The sequence below is a fragment of the Hipposideros armiger genome, unplaced genomic scaffold, assembly GCF_001890085.2.
Source record: "Hipposideros armiger isolate ML-2016 unplaced genomic scaffold, ASM189008v1 scaffold_7, whole genome shotgun sequence".
In the NCBI taxonomy this organism is placed as follows: domain Eukaryota; kingdom Metazoa; phylum Chordata; class Mammalia; order Chiroptera; family Hipposideridae; genus Hipposideros; species Hipposideros armiger.
This window is the reverse complement of record NW_017731357.1, coordinates 103,682-121,477: the sequence shown is the minus strand read 5'-3', so window position 1 is coordinate 121,477 and position 17,796 is coordinate 103,682. Positions and strand designations below refer to the sequence as shown.

At 39.9% G+C, this 17,796-nt stretch overlaps 1 protein-coding gene across 1 annotated transcript; it reads left to right on the top strand.

Moving 5' to 3' along the window:
• The first annotated feature begins 5,643 nt into the window (after positions 1-5,643).
• On the top strand, positions 5,644-7,700 carry LOC109386350 (WD repeat-containing protein 76-like). Its single transcript, XM_019649422.1, is given in 3 exon segments — positions 5,644-6,121; positions 6,124-6,584; positions 6,738-7,700. Coding segments are annotated over 3 exon segments (1,902 nt in total).
• The last annotated feature ends 10,096 nt before the right edge of the window (positions 7,701-17,796 follow it).

Below are 17,796 nucleotides of genomic sequence, written 5' to 3'. Positions count from 1 at the left end.
GCCCTGAAAAACTGAGATACCCTCTGAATCAAAAAAGACATCAAATAGGGCCAGCCGAGTGGCTCAGTTGGTTAAGAGCTCGCTCAAGAGTTTGAGCTCTGAGCAACAGTGGTTCGAGTCCAGCCTGAGCTGAGCAGCTGCTGAGCTGCCAACAGGTAGCAGGATGGCTCAGCTAAAAAAAAACAAAAACAAAAAAAACCAACAAAAAACAAAAAAGACATCAAACTGTTTGACATGTTTTTAACCTTAAGCATCTTTTTACTTTTGGAACTTGAATAACCCCTGTCCTCAACATAGCAATTCCAGATGAACTAGAATATTTATTCAAAACCACCCATGCCTTGCAGACTCTAAGCGTGGTGACTGCACTGTGAGAGGAGGGCTTCATGGTGGCTTAACTGAGAGGCCAACCAAGGTTCAAGTGTCAGTGCTCTGTCCCCCTTGCCCTTCCCTAGCTGAGGAGCTTTGGGTGAGTTATTCCGCATACCTTTGTTTTCTCATTTCTAAAAAGGGAATAACAACACCCATCTTTTAGGGCTGTGTGAGGCTTGGAAATAGCACTAACAAAGGCTGTGTTTCAGGTGATTTTGTCTCCCTTCCTTCCTTTCTCTCTCTCTCTCTCCTCCCCCTTCCCTGCCTCCCTCCCTCTCTTTCTTCTTAGCTTCAGGTGTACAAAGCAATGTAATAGTTAGACATTTACACCTCTCACAAAGTGATCCCCCCAATCTACTACCCCTCTGACGTAACATATAGCTGTTACAATACCATTGACTATCTCCCCTACGCTGTACTTTACATCCCATGAATATACAGAGGATGTCAAATAAATGTATACACATTTTAAGAAAGGAAAAATCTATTAAAATTGTAATACTCAATATATACCAATAACAAAACATGAAGACAAGTCACATTTGATTTCTGCAATTACAAGAGGTGCTCAAAGTGATTACCACCAGCGTCCAGACACTTCTGATTATGGCGAACTACTGCTTGAGCAACGTTGACCACAATGCCAACGTGTATACATGTTTTTGGCACCCCCGTTATATATTACTCTGTAAACTAAAAACTGAGAATACATGCATTCACAAGAATTGGCCAAGGAAAACCTAAATATATTTTTAAATATAAAAAATATGCAGAAAATGTTATCTAATTTAATGTAATAAAATAAGAAATGAATAAGAAAAGTGCTCTGAGAAATAAAACAACTCTCTTAAAGAACTTTAAGCTCAAAGAGATCATTCTAACCAAAACTGCAGAACATCTAGAAAATAAAAATACAGATACAGAATATTTAGTGGAAAAAAAGAAAACTACAGTTTCTTCTTCCTTTTCCTCTTGCCTTGAATAAGTCAGTCCAAGGGACATTAGATGGGGCTTAACAGGCTAGGTGTGTCTGGGCAGGTTGGGGGTGGGGTGGAATGTAAGGGTGGGGGTGGGGATGCGTGGAGGCAAAGAATGTCAGAGCCTGAGGAGGTGGGGGAGGGGAAAGCATCCACCTTAGAAAATGGTTGCTGCCAGTTTGAAGTATCAAAGCTGGAAGGAGGAGCCTCCCAGCAGGGAGTGTTGTGCTTAAGCAAGTCAGGTGGGGGAGAGCCTTGTGCCAGGAGATTGGTTACTTTCCATAACAATTATTTTAAAGATACTGGGAACCAGGTCCTTAGCTATCAGAGAAGGCAGTCACAAATATGCGCAGGGAGGAAACGAAAAACAACCCTGTGGTGTAGGTTTTAATTGGAAGAATCAGTGAACTCATGGAAGGGGAGAGAACACTTCCCAACGCATTTTATGAAGCCAGTATTACCCTGATAGCAAAACCAAACAGAGACATTACAATAAAAGAAAATCAAAGACCAATATCTCTCATGAACTAAGATGCAAAAATCCTTAACAGCCTAATAGCAAATTGAATCAAGCAATGTATAAAAGGAATTATATGCTATGACCCAGTGGGATTTATTCCAGATATACAAGAGTGGATCAGTATTCAAAAATCTATCAGCATAATCCACCATATCAAAAAGCTAAAGAAGGAGCTGGCAGAGTGGCTCAGTTGGTTAAGAGCGTGAGCTCTGAGCAATATGCCAGTTTGATTCCCACATGGGCCAGTGAGCTGCCCCTGAGCTGAGCTGCCATTGAGCTGCCGATGGGAGGCTGGATGGTTCAGTGGTTAGAGCGTGGGCTTTGAAAAACAAGGTTGATGGTTCAACTCCTGCATGGGGTGGTGGGCTATGCCCACCCGCAACTAAAGTTGAACATGACACCTTGAGCTGAGTAGCCACGAGCTGCCCATGGGCGGCCGGACAGTGATTGAACTTGGAGCTGAGCTAGCTGAGCCCTCCACAACTAAGACTGAAGGACAACAGCTTGGCTGTTCCCATTCCCCAACACTGTTTCCCTTCCCCAATCCCCCCCCCCAAAAAAAGCTAAAGAATAAAAGTATCAATTAATGCTAAAAAAACATTTGACAAAATCTAATACCCTTTAAAACAAAAGCTCTCAGCAAACTAGGAATAGAAGGGAACTTTCTCATCTCAATAAAAATAACAGCCTTATAGCTGACATCATATTTAATGGTGAAAAGCTAAATGATTTCCTCCTAAAATTGAGAACAAAGTAAGGATGTCTGCTTTCACCACTCTAATTTAATTCAGCATATCATTGGGGGTTCTAGCCAGCACATACCAAAATGCAGAATAAATTCCAGCTGTTAAAGATGGAAAACATGGAAAAAACTAAATGTCAAACCTTAAAACAAAATTTAGAACGATATAAATTTGGGGACAAGGGGTCCTGCCATGCTATTCTCTATAAAGGAAAAGACAGCCAGATGTCAACTAGGAATACCTTATAACATAATATGGCAAAAGAAGCCAAATAAATAATAAAGCTTTATCAGTGACCTGAACATTCAATCGTTCATTCATCCCACAGACTTCTCATCACTCACCACACAGATAGCCCATCACTCACCTACTCTTCTGTCATCACTCACCCCACAGACTCTCCATTCCTGACCCCACAGAACTTCATAACTTAACTTCCTGAACCCCAGCCACCATCACTAACAGAAGTCGCCATTCCTGATAAAAGCCAGTGTCTGGGTGACTTGCTGTAACAAAGACCCCTTCTGCTTTTTCTCTGTCCTCTTTTCTCGGTCCTTGCTTATTTGCCGCTGACGGGCATCCTCATTAGCAGCTGTGAAGTCACACCTTGCCCATGGCCACCAGATAGCAGGGTGAAAGCGCACATCCTGTGCCCATGGGCAGAGGAGCTGACCCCTCTCTCGTGGATGGACTTTGTGCCCCAGGAAGGGGAAGCCAGAAGGGGATCAGTTTTTAGGGGTTTTGGAACTGCAGCTCAGAATGTAAATTTGGAGAAATCTCTCTTCTTACTTATGTAGTTAAATATACATATAAAAACATAAAATTAGTGGTATCTAAAGAACAGAGTAAACAAACAAAACAGAAATAGGCTCATAGAAAGAGAGAACAAACTGGGTTGCTAGATGGGAGAGGGTGGGGGAATGGTGAGAAAGGTGAAGGGATTAGAAAGTACAAATTGGTAGTTAAAAAATAGGCATGGGGATGTTAAATACAGTATAGTGAATATAGTCAATAATATTGTAAAAACTATGTATAGTGTCGGATGGGTACTAGACTTATTGGGGGGATCACTTCATAAATTATATAAATGCCTAATCACTGTGCTGTGCACCTGAAACTAATATAAAATAATATTGAATGTCAACTATCATTTTAAAAAATATACAGTCACAGGATGTAAAGTACAGCATAAGAAACATAGTCAATGGTGTTGCAATAGCTATGTGCGGTGTCAGATGGGTAGTAGACTTGTTGGGGTTAATACTTTGTGAGGTGTGTAAATGTCTAATCACTGTTGTTTTGTATACCTGAAAATAATAATAATAATAATAATAATAATAATAATAATAATAATAATAAAAAGGAAGTCAGAAGACCATGAGGCAGGAAGGAGCTCTCCAAGGTTATGAAATCCTCTGTATCTTGATTATGGTGGTGATTACACAGGTAAACTTCTGTCAAAACATATCTACTGATCACCAAAATGGATGCATGCTATCCTATGGAAACTATCTCTCAATTCAAGTAAAATTTCCAAAGTAATAGATGATGTCAATCCATAAAAAAAAACATAAAACTACATAGATTAAGTTAACCATATAGGTATACAGATGTTATATCTATGTTATTAATGTAGGATTTAAATAGTTTTCATGAAAATTGTTGAAACGTGATGGTTATATGCCACATCATTATACTTTTTATTATCCTTTGTCCATGTGTTTAAGTTTCCATAATAAAACCTTTTTTATTTATTTTATTTTAGTTTTTTAGTTGAGCCATTCTGTCACTTGTTGGCAGCTCAGCGGCAGCTCAGCTTGGGCCGGGAATCGAACCGGCGACGCTGTTGCTCAGAGCTCGCACTCTTGAGAGAGCTCTTAACCAACTGAGCCATTCAGCCGGGCCCCTAAAAACTTTTAAAAGATCATTTTGAGAACTGTAATAATGATAAACATGCCTCTTCTTGCTTTTCGAAATTTACTTTTTTATGTGTATTTTTTTCCCCTTTACCTCTTTGCTTTTACTCCATCTCCATGAACACTCCTTAAAGCATTGTGTCCACTATGTTTGGAGATTTGTAGAAGTGTATGTATCTCTATCAGTTAATATTTGTACGTAAAGCAAATCAGCCACTACACTTCACCATTATGCAATTAAGTCCTCTTATGATCACTGTCTTCATTTTAAGATTTAGAAAGATGCCCATATATCTAAATGTCTGTCTATCTATATGTAAAATACTTATTCTACATATTTCAATATATGCATATTCATATCTATTTTATTTATAACAAATATTTATGTTACATACACATATATAATTATAAATATCATCTTGGTAGACAACACTAACTTTATAATGGACTGCGTGGTACCTACAATCCACGTGTACAAACACCATGAAAACAAATGGCCGTGCAGAGAACACACTGATTACTGTGAAGACTGGCCAATGGCCCAGAGGATCTTGGCGTCACTCCTGGATAGCTGGCCCTATGAAATGCTCATGGATTTTGATAACCACCTGGATGACATTCGGAATGACTGGATAAATCCAGAGATCAATAAAGCTGTTCTGCACCTGTGTGGGGGAGGGAATTGAAGAAGGAAAGCTATTTTTAAATGTAAATAAATATCTCATAGCCTGTGTAGAAAGCTGACAGTTTTCAGAAGTGGCACTTGCCTTGAAAGAGGGCAGAATGTCCCATCAGTTGTCTTTTTGATTCAAAATCTCTAGAAAAGGTAGACTATCCAGTCGAAACTTCCCTGAGGTGTCCTTCCCAGTTGCATTTTGCTGTGATTCTCCAAATCAAACTTATTTCTGCTTGTTCAAGATTGTTCCTATTACATAGTTTTAACTAACCTTTTTATAATCTGGAGAGATTACTTTTAAGGCTTATGCAAACTATATTTTTAAAAAACCATATTTTATTTTTTAAAATCATATTACATATATAGAGGGTGACAAAAATATATACACATTTTAAGAAAGGAAAAAACTGTATTAAAATTGTAATATTCAGGCGTCAAGATGTCCGGGTCCTGCTCAGCTTCTGAGGAGACCGCGGGCTCCAGACAGCGACTCCAGATGAAGGTGAATGAATATAAAGAAAATCAAAACATCTCTTCTGTATCTCTAAGACCAGTACAGAATACAATTTTAGAAAAAACAGTTAAGGTGTGTCTTGTCCCCTTTTCACTCCATAATTACAAGCCAGGCCAACTTAAGCTCCCCAAATCCCTATTAGAGAAGAATTCTAACAATGAAGTGGCATGTAAGAAATACAAGAAGACTGAAATAAAGAAAACTTGCACAAGGATTTCAACTTCAAAGATGGAAGCCACTACATCTTCCAAGGTAGAATCCACTCTGCAAAAATCATCTGTAGATGTTCACACAGAAAATAACGAGCGACAACACAAGAGCACATCTGATACAGCGATTCTCAGTGTTGATATGGAAAGCAGTCAGGATGGAGACAGTGATGAAGATACCACATCAGGCCCAGATGGTTTTCAGGATTGTCACCGTACGAAAGGAAGAGACTGAAGAACATATCAGAAAATGCAAACTTTTTTGCTTCTCTTCAGCTGTCTGAGTCAGCTGCAAGGCTCCGTGAAATGATAGAGAAGAGACGGCCTCCTGAATACAAAAGAAAAGAGCCTAAGAAGAAAGAAAATGGGACTGGATGTAGACAGTTAATGAGATTACTAAATGTAGACCCTCCAGAAGTTTCATTACCAGCAACCCCAACCACGCCAACATTAGTAGCAGAGGAAAATCCTCTGTTACCTCTCGGGCCTTTAGAAATGACTCCCGAAAATCGAGATGACAACAGTGAACTATTCAAAGACTTTCTACAGACCTGGGCTGAAGTGAGCAAGACAAGTAGTAAGAACGTTGAGAAGGAGTTATCCAGTATTAAAACCTACAAAGCCAATTTAAGTGGCATGGCCATTAGTGAAGATACTGTTTTATTTGTTTTTTTTTATTTATTTCAGCGGAGCCATCCTGCTACCTATTGGCAGCTTAGCGGCAGCTGAGCTCGGGCTGGGCATCGAACCGCTGTTGCTCAGAGCTCAAACTCCAGAGTGAGCTCTTAACCAACTGAGCCACTCAGCCAGCCCTGTGAAGATACTGTTTATAAACTTAACAAAGGTGCAATATTCTCTATGGCTTTCCACCCATCAGAAATGAAAACTTTGGTGGCAGCTGGGGCCAAATCTGGGCAAGTTGGACTTTGGGATCTGACTCACCAACCTAAAGAAAATGGAGTTTATGTTTTTCAACCCCATAGAGGGGCAGTTGGCTGTCTTTACTTCTCACCTGCCAATTCTGCTCACATACTGTCACTGAGTTATGATGGCACATTATGCTGTGGAGATTTTTCCAGGGCTGTTTTTGAGGAGGAATATAGAAATGAAGAAAGTAGCCTTTCCTCCTTTGACTTCTTGGCAGAAGATGTCTCAACTTTAATAGTAGGACACTGGGATGGAAGTATGTCACTGGTGGGTAGACAGACACCTGGAACTTCTGAAAAACTTATCAATTCTTCTATGAGAAAAATAAGAACTGTCCAAGTCCACCCGGTGCATAGACAATATTTTATCACTGCAGGATTGAGGAACATTCATATTTATGATTCAAGGCGCCTGAATCCTAGGGGAAGCCAGCCTTTGATTTCTATGACTGAACACACAAAGAGCATTGTTTCTGCTTATTTTTCACCTCTTACTGGTAACAGAATAGTGACCACATGTGCCGATTGTAAGCTGAGAATCTATGACAGCAGCTGTATATCCTCTGAGATTCCTCTCCTCACTACCATCGGGTATAACACCATCACTGGGCAATGGCTGACCAGGTTCTGAGCTGTGTGGGCCCCTAATCAAGAAGACTGTATCATAATTGGCAGCATGGCCCATCCATGACAGGTGGAAAACTTCCACGAGACGGCAAAGCAGGTGCATTCTTTTCTTGATGGAGAATACCTTGTCTCTGTGTGTTCCATCAATGCTATGCACCCAACTCGGTATATTTTGGCTGGAGGTAATTACAGTGAGACGATACATGTTTTTATGAATTAAGAGAATTGCTGGATTTGGGGTTTAGCAATACCAATTTGTTAAATTAATTAGTGTATCTATATATTAATACATATAAATTGACTTATTAATAAGAACTATGAGCAGAATGTACTTGCAGTAAAGGAGAAGGCTTGGAGGTTGTTTCTACAGGACGGGGAGGGAATCTGTGGGGAGACTGAGATGCTTTCAGCACTTTAATCAGATAACATGTTGAGACATTTTAACATGATAAATTTTAAACCTTTGATCAGTATTAAAAGTTTTTGTGGTCTAAAAAACAAAAATAAAATAAAATAAAATTGTAATACTCAATATATACTGATAACAAAAGAGGAATACAAGTCATGTGCATACATTTTTTGGGCACCCCCAGTATATTCTCTGGGATAAATGTCCAAGAATTCAATTGCTGGAGTATATGTTTAGTTTTATGAGAAACTGCCAAACTATTTTCCAGAGTGGCTGTACCATTTTCCATTACCATCAGCAATGTATGAATGACCAAGTGTCTTCATATCCTCCCCAGCATTGGTGTCGCTATATTTTATTTCAGCCATTCTGACATGTGTATACTGATATCTCATTGTGGTCTATATTTTTATTTCACTGATGGCTAATGATATCAAACATATTTTCATGTACTTATTTGCCATCGGTATATTCTCCTTGATGAAATGTCTTTTATAATTAGACTGTTTGTTTTTATACTCTTGAGTTAAAGAGTTATTTATAAAGGCCAGCCAAGTGGCTCAGTTGGTTAAGAGCTTGCCCAAGGGTGCGAGCTCTGAGCAACAGGGTTGCCAGTTTGATTCCCAGCCTGAGCTGAGCTGCCAACAGTTGGCAGGATGGCTCAGCTTAAAAAAAAAAAAGGAGTTACTTATATATCCTAGTTTGAGAGTTCTGTACGTATCCTAGAAAAGTACTCCTTTGTCAGATATGTAGTTTGCCAATATTTTCTCCCAGTTTGTAACTTGTCTTCCATCTTTCACCTTCACAAGGAATTTCACAGAATAAAGTTTTTAATTTTGATGAGGTCCAACTGATCAATTTTTCCTTTTCTGGATCCTGCTTTTCATATCCAGTTTAAGAACTCTTTGCCTATCCCTAGATTCTAAAATTTTTCTCCTATGTTTTTTTCTACAAGTTTTACATTTCACATTTTTGCGTTAATTTTTGTACAAGATTTGAGGCTTTTTTTTGGTTTTTGTCCCCCTACAGATGCCCATTTGCTCCAGCACCATTTGTTGAAAGGCTATCCTCCATTGAATCACTTTTGCAACTTAGTCAAAAATAAATTGGCCATACTTGTGCGTGGGTTTTTCTGGGGTCTCTATTCTGTTCTATTGATCTATGTGTCTGTGCTTCCACCAATACCACACTGTCTTGATAAATGTAGCTACATAATAAGCATTAATATTGAGCAGAGTGATTCCTCCCATTTTCTTACTTTTTTCTCAAAAGTGTTTCAGCTATTCTAGTTCTTTTGGCTTTTCATATAAATTTCAGAAAATGATTGTGTATGTCTACAAAAAACTATTAGAATCTTCATAGGAATTGCATTAAATCTATATATTGATTTAGAGAAAATTGGCATGTTTAATGTGTTGAACCTTCAAATCCATGAACACACTATGCCTCTCCATTTATTGAAGTCTTTTATATTATCAGAATTTTGTAATCTCTAGATGTGAGTCTCCTTTACATGTTTTGTTAAGTGTGTATACCCAGGTATTTTGTTTTCTTAGAACTGATTGTAAATCATATTGTACTTAAATTTTTAGTTTCTGTGTGTTCATCGTGACTATATAGAAATTGATTGTTTTTGCATGTTGATCTCGTATCCAGTAACCTCACTGAACTACCTGATTAATTAAAGGAGGTTTTGAGGGTAGATTTCTTGGGATATTTTACATAGGCAATTATGTCACTTGCAAATAAGAACAATTTTGTCTTTTTTTACCCCTTTACAACCTGTATGCTAGTAGTATTATTTTTCTTGTGTTATTGTGATTATTAAAACTTCTAGTACTCTGTTGAATAAGAATGGTGAAAGTAGATATTCTTGCCCTGTCCCCTATTTTAGGGGTCAATAATTCAGTCTTTAACCAACAATATAATGTTAGCTGTAGACTTTTTGTAGATGCCATTTATTAAGTTGAGGTAATAGTCCTCCCTGTGTGTGTTTTTTAATCAAGAAGGGTGGACTTTTGTCAAATACTTTGCCCGCATGAATTAATATGATTGTATGATTTTTCTTCTTTAGGTTGTATGGTATAATAAGAAATACCTATATGTATTTGGTCTTAGTCTCCAGTTCCTGGCACAGAGTTCCTAAAACCCTGGGAATTTTCTGAGTGACAGGAATATCTTTCATTGTTCATAATGGGCCCTTTTCATCACACCTGAGTTTATGCTAATGAATGACTTAGGGTGAGTCCCCTAGATAGCATCAGGATGGGGCTGTTACCATGCATTCAAAAGTTCCGGCTGCTAGCCCAGAGGCGTGGTTGTTGGAAAGAAATGCAATTTTATTCCAAAATGCAAGCATTAAGGGAAGACAGTAACACCCTGTCACAAAGATTGCTTTCCATCCCTTAATACCACTAAAAGGTTTCACAGGCATGCAAAGAAAGGCAGAACAAAGAAAAAAGAAGTTGGCCAGGCAGCCCCAAGGGGAAAAAAGTAACACCTGCTTCCCAGGGGCTGGTCTGCCTCTGAGTCAGAAGTGGATACCATACAGATGCAAAAACCTCTCCCAAGTCACCAGATCATGCAAGGGCTCGAAGTAAACAGAACCATTGGAACTGGTATGCGTAATAAATGTATGGTAAATAGAGTCATCAAAGTTTGGGGGGAGAGGAGAGAAGCAAAGAAAAAAAACTTTCAAAAAGTGCCAAGCCAAATCACTGTCAAATCCGATTATATCAGAGGTTTAAATCTCAAAATAGAAGGTATAGGGTCACCATTACAGGGCTGGTCACCAGAAAGGCCAAGTGATTAGAGGGTTGAAACTCACCACCATCTACTAACCTTCAGGGAGGGGAAGGGAGGCTGGAGATTAAATTCTATAAATTTATAAACTCTTGAACAGGGAGATTTGAAGAGCTTCTAGGTTGATGGACACATTGAAGTGCTGGGAGTGTGGTGGACCTTGAGAGGACGTGGAAGCTCCGTGCCCCCACTTTACCTTGCTCCATGCATCTCTTCCATGTGGCTGTTACTGAGTTGTATCTTTTGCAGTAAACCAGTAAATGTAAGCACAGTCATGCACCACTTAATAGACCAACAACCAAAAAGAAACAGAGGACCAAGAACCAAGCAAACAGAAAACAATAAGTTGGAAGACTTAAGTGCTAACACATCAATAATTACTTTAAATATAAACTATCTAAATATACCAATTTAAAAACAGATTTTTAGAATGACTTAAAAACAACACAACCCAACTATACTTATTACATCATTATTTTCTCAGCAAGAATGACAACAATAAGAAAGAAGATACAACTCATCGATATAAAAGGGAAATAGAAGATGTCACTACAGATCTTGAAGCCATTGAAAAGATAGTAAGAGAATCCTACAAAACATCTTATGCTCATAAATTTGACAACTTGGAAGAAATGGACCACTTCCTCAAAAACCAAAACAAATAAAGCTCAAATAAGATGAAGTTAGATAATCTGAGTAGTTATACAATTAAATTGAATTTATGATTTAAAAGTCCAAGGAAGTGTTTCTTTTTTATTTTATTTTTTACTGAAATATATTTGAACATATAACATTGTGTAAAATTTTTTTTAAGATTTTGGGGGGTTGGGGGAGGGAAGAGCGCTGGGGAATCGGAGAAGGGGAACAGACAAGTGGCTGTCCTTTTGTTCTTCAGTCTAGTTGTGGAGGACTTCGCTTCACTGGCCCATGTTGGTATTATCATTGTGCTCTTCCCGGGTGAGGCAGATCTGTTGCCGGCCACTGGACGGCCACTCACGGTAGCTCATGGCAGCCCACTGCAGCCCCACTGTAACCTCCCCCCGTCGCCAGCGACTCACTGCAGCCCAAGTCCAGGTCAAGCTGCTGTTCACCATCTTAGCTGTAAAGGGAGCAGTGTCACTGGCCCTCAATGTGGAATCCGAACTGGCAGCCCTGCTGCTCAGAGCTTGCGCTCCCAAGCCAACTCTTAACCAATGAGCCACTCGGGCGGCCCTAACATTGTGTAAATTTGAGGTGAACAATATATTGATATAATACATTACAATATTGTGATATGATTGCCATTGTAGCAATAGTTAGCACATCTATCACATCACATAATTGTCATTTCTTTTTTTGTGGAGAAAATAATTAAGATCTGGTCTTTTAGCAGTTTGATGGTTATAATACAATATTGTTTTCTTTGATGTCTCTTCTTATAAGCTCTCTAATCCCATGAGATCAGGGCTCCACTCTTATGACCTCATTTAACTTTAATTACTTCCTCTGAGGCTCCATATCCAAATACATCCACACTGGTGAGTTAAGGTCTCAACATATGAATTCAGGGATGAAGAGGTGGGGGAAACACAAACATTCAGTTCATAACACCCATGCTTTTCCCTTGCTCCCTCTGTCTCTTTACTGACCCTGGTACTTCTCGGTTTGACCCCCTTATGGCGTGGCTGGCCCCCTCCTCTTGGTATGTATGAGTATAACAAACTCTTCCCAATGGCAGTTGTCTCCTGATGTTGGCCTCACTACATCTGAATAATAAAAAAAAACACTTCTATTTTAAAACATACTAGTACTAACATTTTACCACTTTTAGTGAAATGTGGAAACCTCACTTCCATTGAGGCCCCTTATCTTCCCCACTTTTGTTTGAATCGTCAAATATGATATGGGAAACTCATCAGGAAAAGGATAATCTATGTATTTTATATACACATATTCCTGCTCCTCTCCTTGACTGTTTTTCCTTTCTGATGCTCTATGATTCTTTCGTTTCTCATTTTCTGTTTTTTGAACTTCCTTAACCAGTTGTGAAGAATAGGTCTGCTAGCAACAAATTTTTGGAGTTTTCCTTTGTCTGAGGTCTTGATTGTTCCTTCTTTAAAAACTTTAATTGATTAATTTTTTATGCCCTAGATCACCAGTGTACTCTAAAAGGATATAACTCAGGAACAGCCACATGGAAGAGATGCACAGGGCAAGGTCTGGGGGGAGAGGAGGGGAGCTTCCGTGCCTTCTCCAGGCACTTTTCCCAGATCTCCTCGTGTTTACCAACCCAGAAGTTCTCCAAACTCTGTCCTTTTGGGGCTTTATGGAGGTTTCATTATACAGGCGTGACTGATTAAATATTGGCCATTGATGACTGAACTCAATCTCCAGGGCCTCCCCACTCCCCAGTAATCAGCGGGGTGGGACTGAAAGTTCCAACTCTCTAATCACAAGGACATTGAGTCTGCATATTTACATACAAGTTCACATTTTAAAACAGTGGAACACATCAGTCATAGGAACAAATCTATAATACAAGTGGATCATCCCAACCACCAGGCAGATTAAGAAAGGAGATGAGCCCACTATTTATATTCTGCTTCAAAAGCCTCAAAAAGGTCCCAGAGATTTCAAGGAGCACCTGCTTTGTATAGTAAAATGTGAGCATAAAAGTTTGGGATGGCTTGGAGCAAAGGTAATAATCAATGGGAGAATTGCCCCATCCTTAGGTGAGTTTCAAAAGTCGCCTCATTAACATAACAAAAGACAACTTTACTGCTCTCATCGCTTAGGAAACTTGAAGGGTTTAAGGAGCTCTGTGCCATAAACAGGGATGAAGACCAAATATATATTTATTATAAATTACAGTATTGCAGGCTACCCCCTAGCCTTTGAACACGGATCTTTTATAGAAAAATGATCATAAAAGTAAAAGATACTGGCACATAACTAGAATCTCACTCAGTCATTAATAACTATCCAGTCCACCATGATATCATAAAGAAAATGTCTCCCAGGGTGAGACCACTCAGGTTTGCAGGCTTCCATTCTATCTCGTGTGATTCTCAAAGCAGGAGTGGTGTCAGCAAACATATGGCTTCACCTTTTCAGGCATTTGGTATAATGGAGCCAAGAGACTCTATCATCTCTTGCTCTGAGCTTCTTTCAAGGTGTTCATATAATATTGGATTTCCCTCATTTCATAACATAACCCATTTATTCATTCCATTAGCCTCAGCTACCATTTTTCCTGCTCTCCATTTATACCCAAACTTTTCCACCTCTGGAAGGGACATTAAGCTTGGCCACTGTGTTGGTCCAGGTTGCAGGCAGCAAGCAGTACCTCCTTCTCGGTGCACTGCCGTTCACATGTGCAGAACCAGGAGGTTGTCTTTACCACCGGGCGGTATAGCTGCATTTGCTCTTAGTCCCAATTTAGTCAGAAGGTGTCAGGGCACATCTTGCCCTGTGAGGCTCTTAGGAATTCTGACATAAAGGTTAAAACAGAGTTACACTTTCTTGCTTAGGAATCATCCTCGTTTCCAGCCCTTGTAGTTGCAGCCCTGGTCCTGCTACCACTGCATCAAGTAAGGCAAAAAAATGTGATGTGATGTGGGGAAGAATGAATACCAGCACGTCTCCCCCTGAGCCATCAGGAAAACAGAGAATCCTATCTAGTAGAAACGTTCTTTCAGCCCCACTCATGTTCATGTTGAGTGTGAGCACACACTCATGAAGGCGTGTAAGCCAGCCCTTCATGCTTTATTTTTTCTCTCAGCACTTTGAAAAGTGTTATGCCACTTCCTTCTGGCCTCCATGAGAAATCTGCTATCATTTTTTAAAAGTCTGTTTTTAAAATTCTTTTTTGGCATTTTAAAAATTGGGATAGAGTTGCACATAACATTGTGTAGCTTAGGGTGTACAATCAACCTTAGGGTGTTGACTTCATACATTTATTTATTGCAAGATAATTACCACGATAGTGTTAGCTACCACCTCCATCCTGTCACATAAGTACCATTTCTTTTCTGCAGTGAGAAAATGTAAGATCTACTGTCTAGGAAATGCAAGGATTCAGAACGAGCCATCCCAAAAAGTTCCTCAGTGGTATGCAGAATTACTTTGAGCTAATGGCAATTTTAGCTTCAGGCTCAAGAGAAACTTCTGCTCTTTAATTACTTAGAAGAACTTGAACTAGGTGCCTTGCCCATAATAAATTATCAGTGATATCTCTTTTTGACCCACCTAAATGGCAAAACGAACTTTTATTTACTAAACATCTGCTCTTCTTATCCTGCAATGACCCTTTGAAGCTCCCAAGTCACCTTACCTCATCCCTAGCTCAGTATGTCTTATATACCCATGCTCCCTTTCTGTCTCTGAACCTTTCATGCATGTGGGGTCTCTGTCTCACATGTATGCAGAAAAAAACTTCCATGTGTATGTATGCTGTTTTTTTTGTATGTATGTTTTAAATTTGGTTATTTTCTCTTGCTAATCTGTCTCGTGTCTATTTGATTATTAGACCAGCCAGAAGAACCTTGTAGAGGAAAGTTTCTTCCTCCTCTACAGCAACATTCAAGTATATGCAGTATCATTAGCTATATTCACTATGTTGTGCATTAGATATGCAGAACTTATTTATCCCCTAGTTGCAAGTTTGTGCCCTTTAATAACACCTCCCGAATTCCCCCATCCAGCCTGCTGTCATTTAAATTGGCTTTCCGCTAGAGGTAACACTTTATTTCTCTCTGGCTGCTTTCAAGTTATTTTCATTGTCTTTAGTGTTTAAAAGTTTAAGTATGATACATCTTGACATGAATTTCTTTGGGTTGATCCTGTTGAGATTCCCTCAGCTTCTTAGGTCTATAGGTTTGAGTCTCGCTACATTTGGGACATTTCATTATTTATTCTGTTAAACAACAATTTTAACTTTCACGGCTGAAAGTCTTTTTCAAAGAAAGGGTTTATTAGGCTCATTACAAAAAAAGACCAGTCTTGGGGCATGGCGTCTAAACAACGAGCAGCATTGCTAGGTAGAAAAAACAGACAAGTCCGTCGTCCCAGATTTTTGCAATTCTTTAATACAAAAAGTGCATTCTTTATACACCAAGTAGGGGAAAGAAAGATGTAAGCCATTCTAAAAGGCTTTACATTAGTTACAGACAAAGGGAACAGGAGAAGGTGAAGCGAGGCTCATTCTGGGATAACAGCAGAGGCCCCAGCAGAATCCGTAAAGCTCATGTGTAAACAAAAAGCGGAGGTTCCTGGGGTTCCATGGCGCCAGGCTATTCTCTTTTCAGATAATCTCGGAAATAGCCACCTGGAAGTTAATTTAACTAAGGTGTGTGAGTAGTCTTTTGTTAGCTTTGCACTGCAGATGTTAACTGATAAACCCCTTTTTGTCTCTTCTACCCTCTCTGGCCAGCTGTAATTTAATTTAGGACATTTAAGAATTTCTCCTTGTTATGTGCATACTTCCTGCATATATGGAAGAGACTGGGAAAACAGAGTAATTCTCTGAAAGGGTTGAAGCCATCGTCACCTTAAATGTGCTCTTCAGATGAAAACAAAAGATGTCCTAGAGGTAGGGAGGCAGTTATGGGAGGTGACCAGGAAAGTCACAGTAAACAAGGGTAAGGTTGTTATGCAGATTTAAGCCCAGGCTTTCTGCATTGATGAGGCTTTCTAAAGATTGAGTCACCCCTGACCCTTCCAAGTACAGCTGGGGAGACACCCTTACAAATGGAGATTTCCCTAACAAATGTAAATATCTTTCACAAAGGGTAACTTCTACTTGTTTTTCAGAACTTTACCCACATCTGATGTTTCTTTGAAAATAACCTGCCTAAAATAATCCTCACTGGAAAAAAGCCATATTTTGGGGTGGCCAATTCTGATCCCCTACATTAGTTTTAAAATAGAGGTTTCCAGTCCAGACAAGAGAGCATAGACCCATTTCTCTCTGTTCTTTTCTGCACAAATATCAACCCTGGAAATAAAACAAAAGACAAAGGAAAACCCTGAAAGGTGGTAAAGAGATGAACTCATTTAGGATCACAGGGCTTCAGGAACAGCACAACTGCAGGGCATCTTGTGTCCCCTCACCCAACAGAAGAAGGCAACTTAGGCTCAGCATTTCCCAATGCCCAACTTAGCCTTATCAACAAAAGCCAGATCAACTAGGTTCCTTCCTTCACTGGGTCAAATGGAAGTCCCTCTGACAATGTGAGGCAAGCCTCACTCCAACAAGGGAATGTATTGGGAGTTCACTTAACATAAGTGACCATGAGAAGTGCTCTCTTTCTCCACGGGACCCAAGACTCCCCTTCCCTACCAGCACCCCAGGGGCAGGCAGGGGGAACCTGCAGGAGGGATGGAGTCACAGAAACAGATCAAGTCTGGAAAACTTCTTTTACCTTGAAGAGCTCAGATACCTGAGATTCCTGTCTCCCACCGGTGGCATGAAGCTGGTGGGTGAAACTGGCAGGAAGGACCCAACCAGGCAGCCAGAGTTGGAAAAACCCATCTCTACTTAAAGGCACTGAGCAAGCAGGCAGATCCAGCAAGAGGAACCCAGCCACAACAAGCATCCTGGCATAGGATGCTGCTTTGACCTTGCAGGTCTAGGGTTCCCCTTCCCTGCTCAGAGACACCTGGTCAGCTAAAAGGCACTAAACAGGGGAGCCCATCACATCCCACTACCACCAAGAAACACCAGAGGCCTGCCTTAATCCTTACCAAACCCTCAGGCAACACGAGCAAATTCAAGTGGGAGCCCCAGAGGCACCACATAGACCAAGCGGATGAAAATAATACCACAAAGCCTCTGAAAATTAAACTGTTATTGGAACCGTAACACAAAAGCTAGGCCAAAACATTCATGCTAAACCTAAATAGGGTGACTGGCTGCTGAAATAAAAGATTTTATTTTATTTTTAAAAGATTTTTATTGGGGAATTGGGGGGATGGGAACAGCGCTGGGGAATTGGGGGAAGGGGAACAGACAAGTTGCTGTACTTTTGTTCTTCAGTCTAGTTGTGGAGGACATTGCTTCACTGGCCCAAGTTGGCACCATCATTGCTCTCTTCCCGGGCGAGGCAGGTCAGTCGCCAGCTTCTGG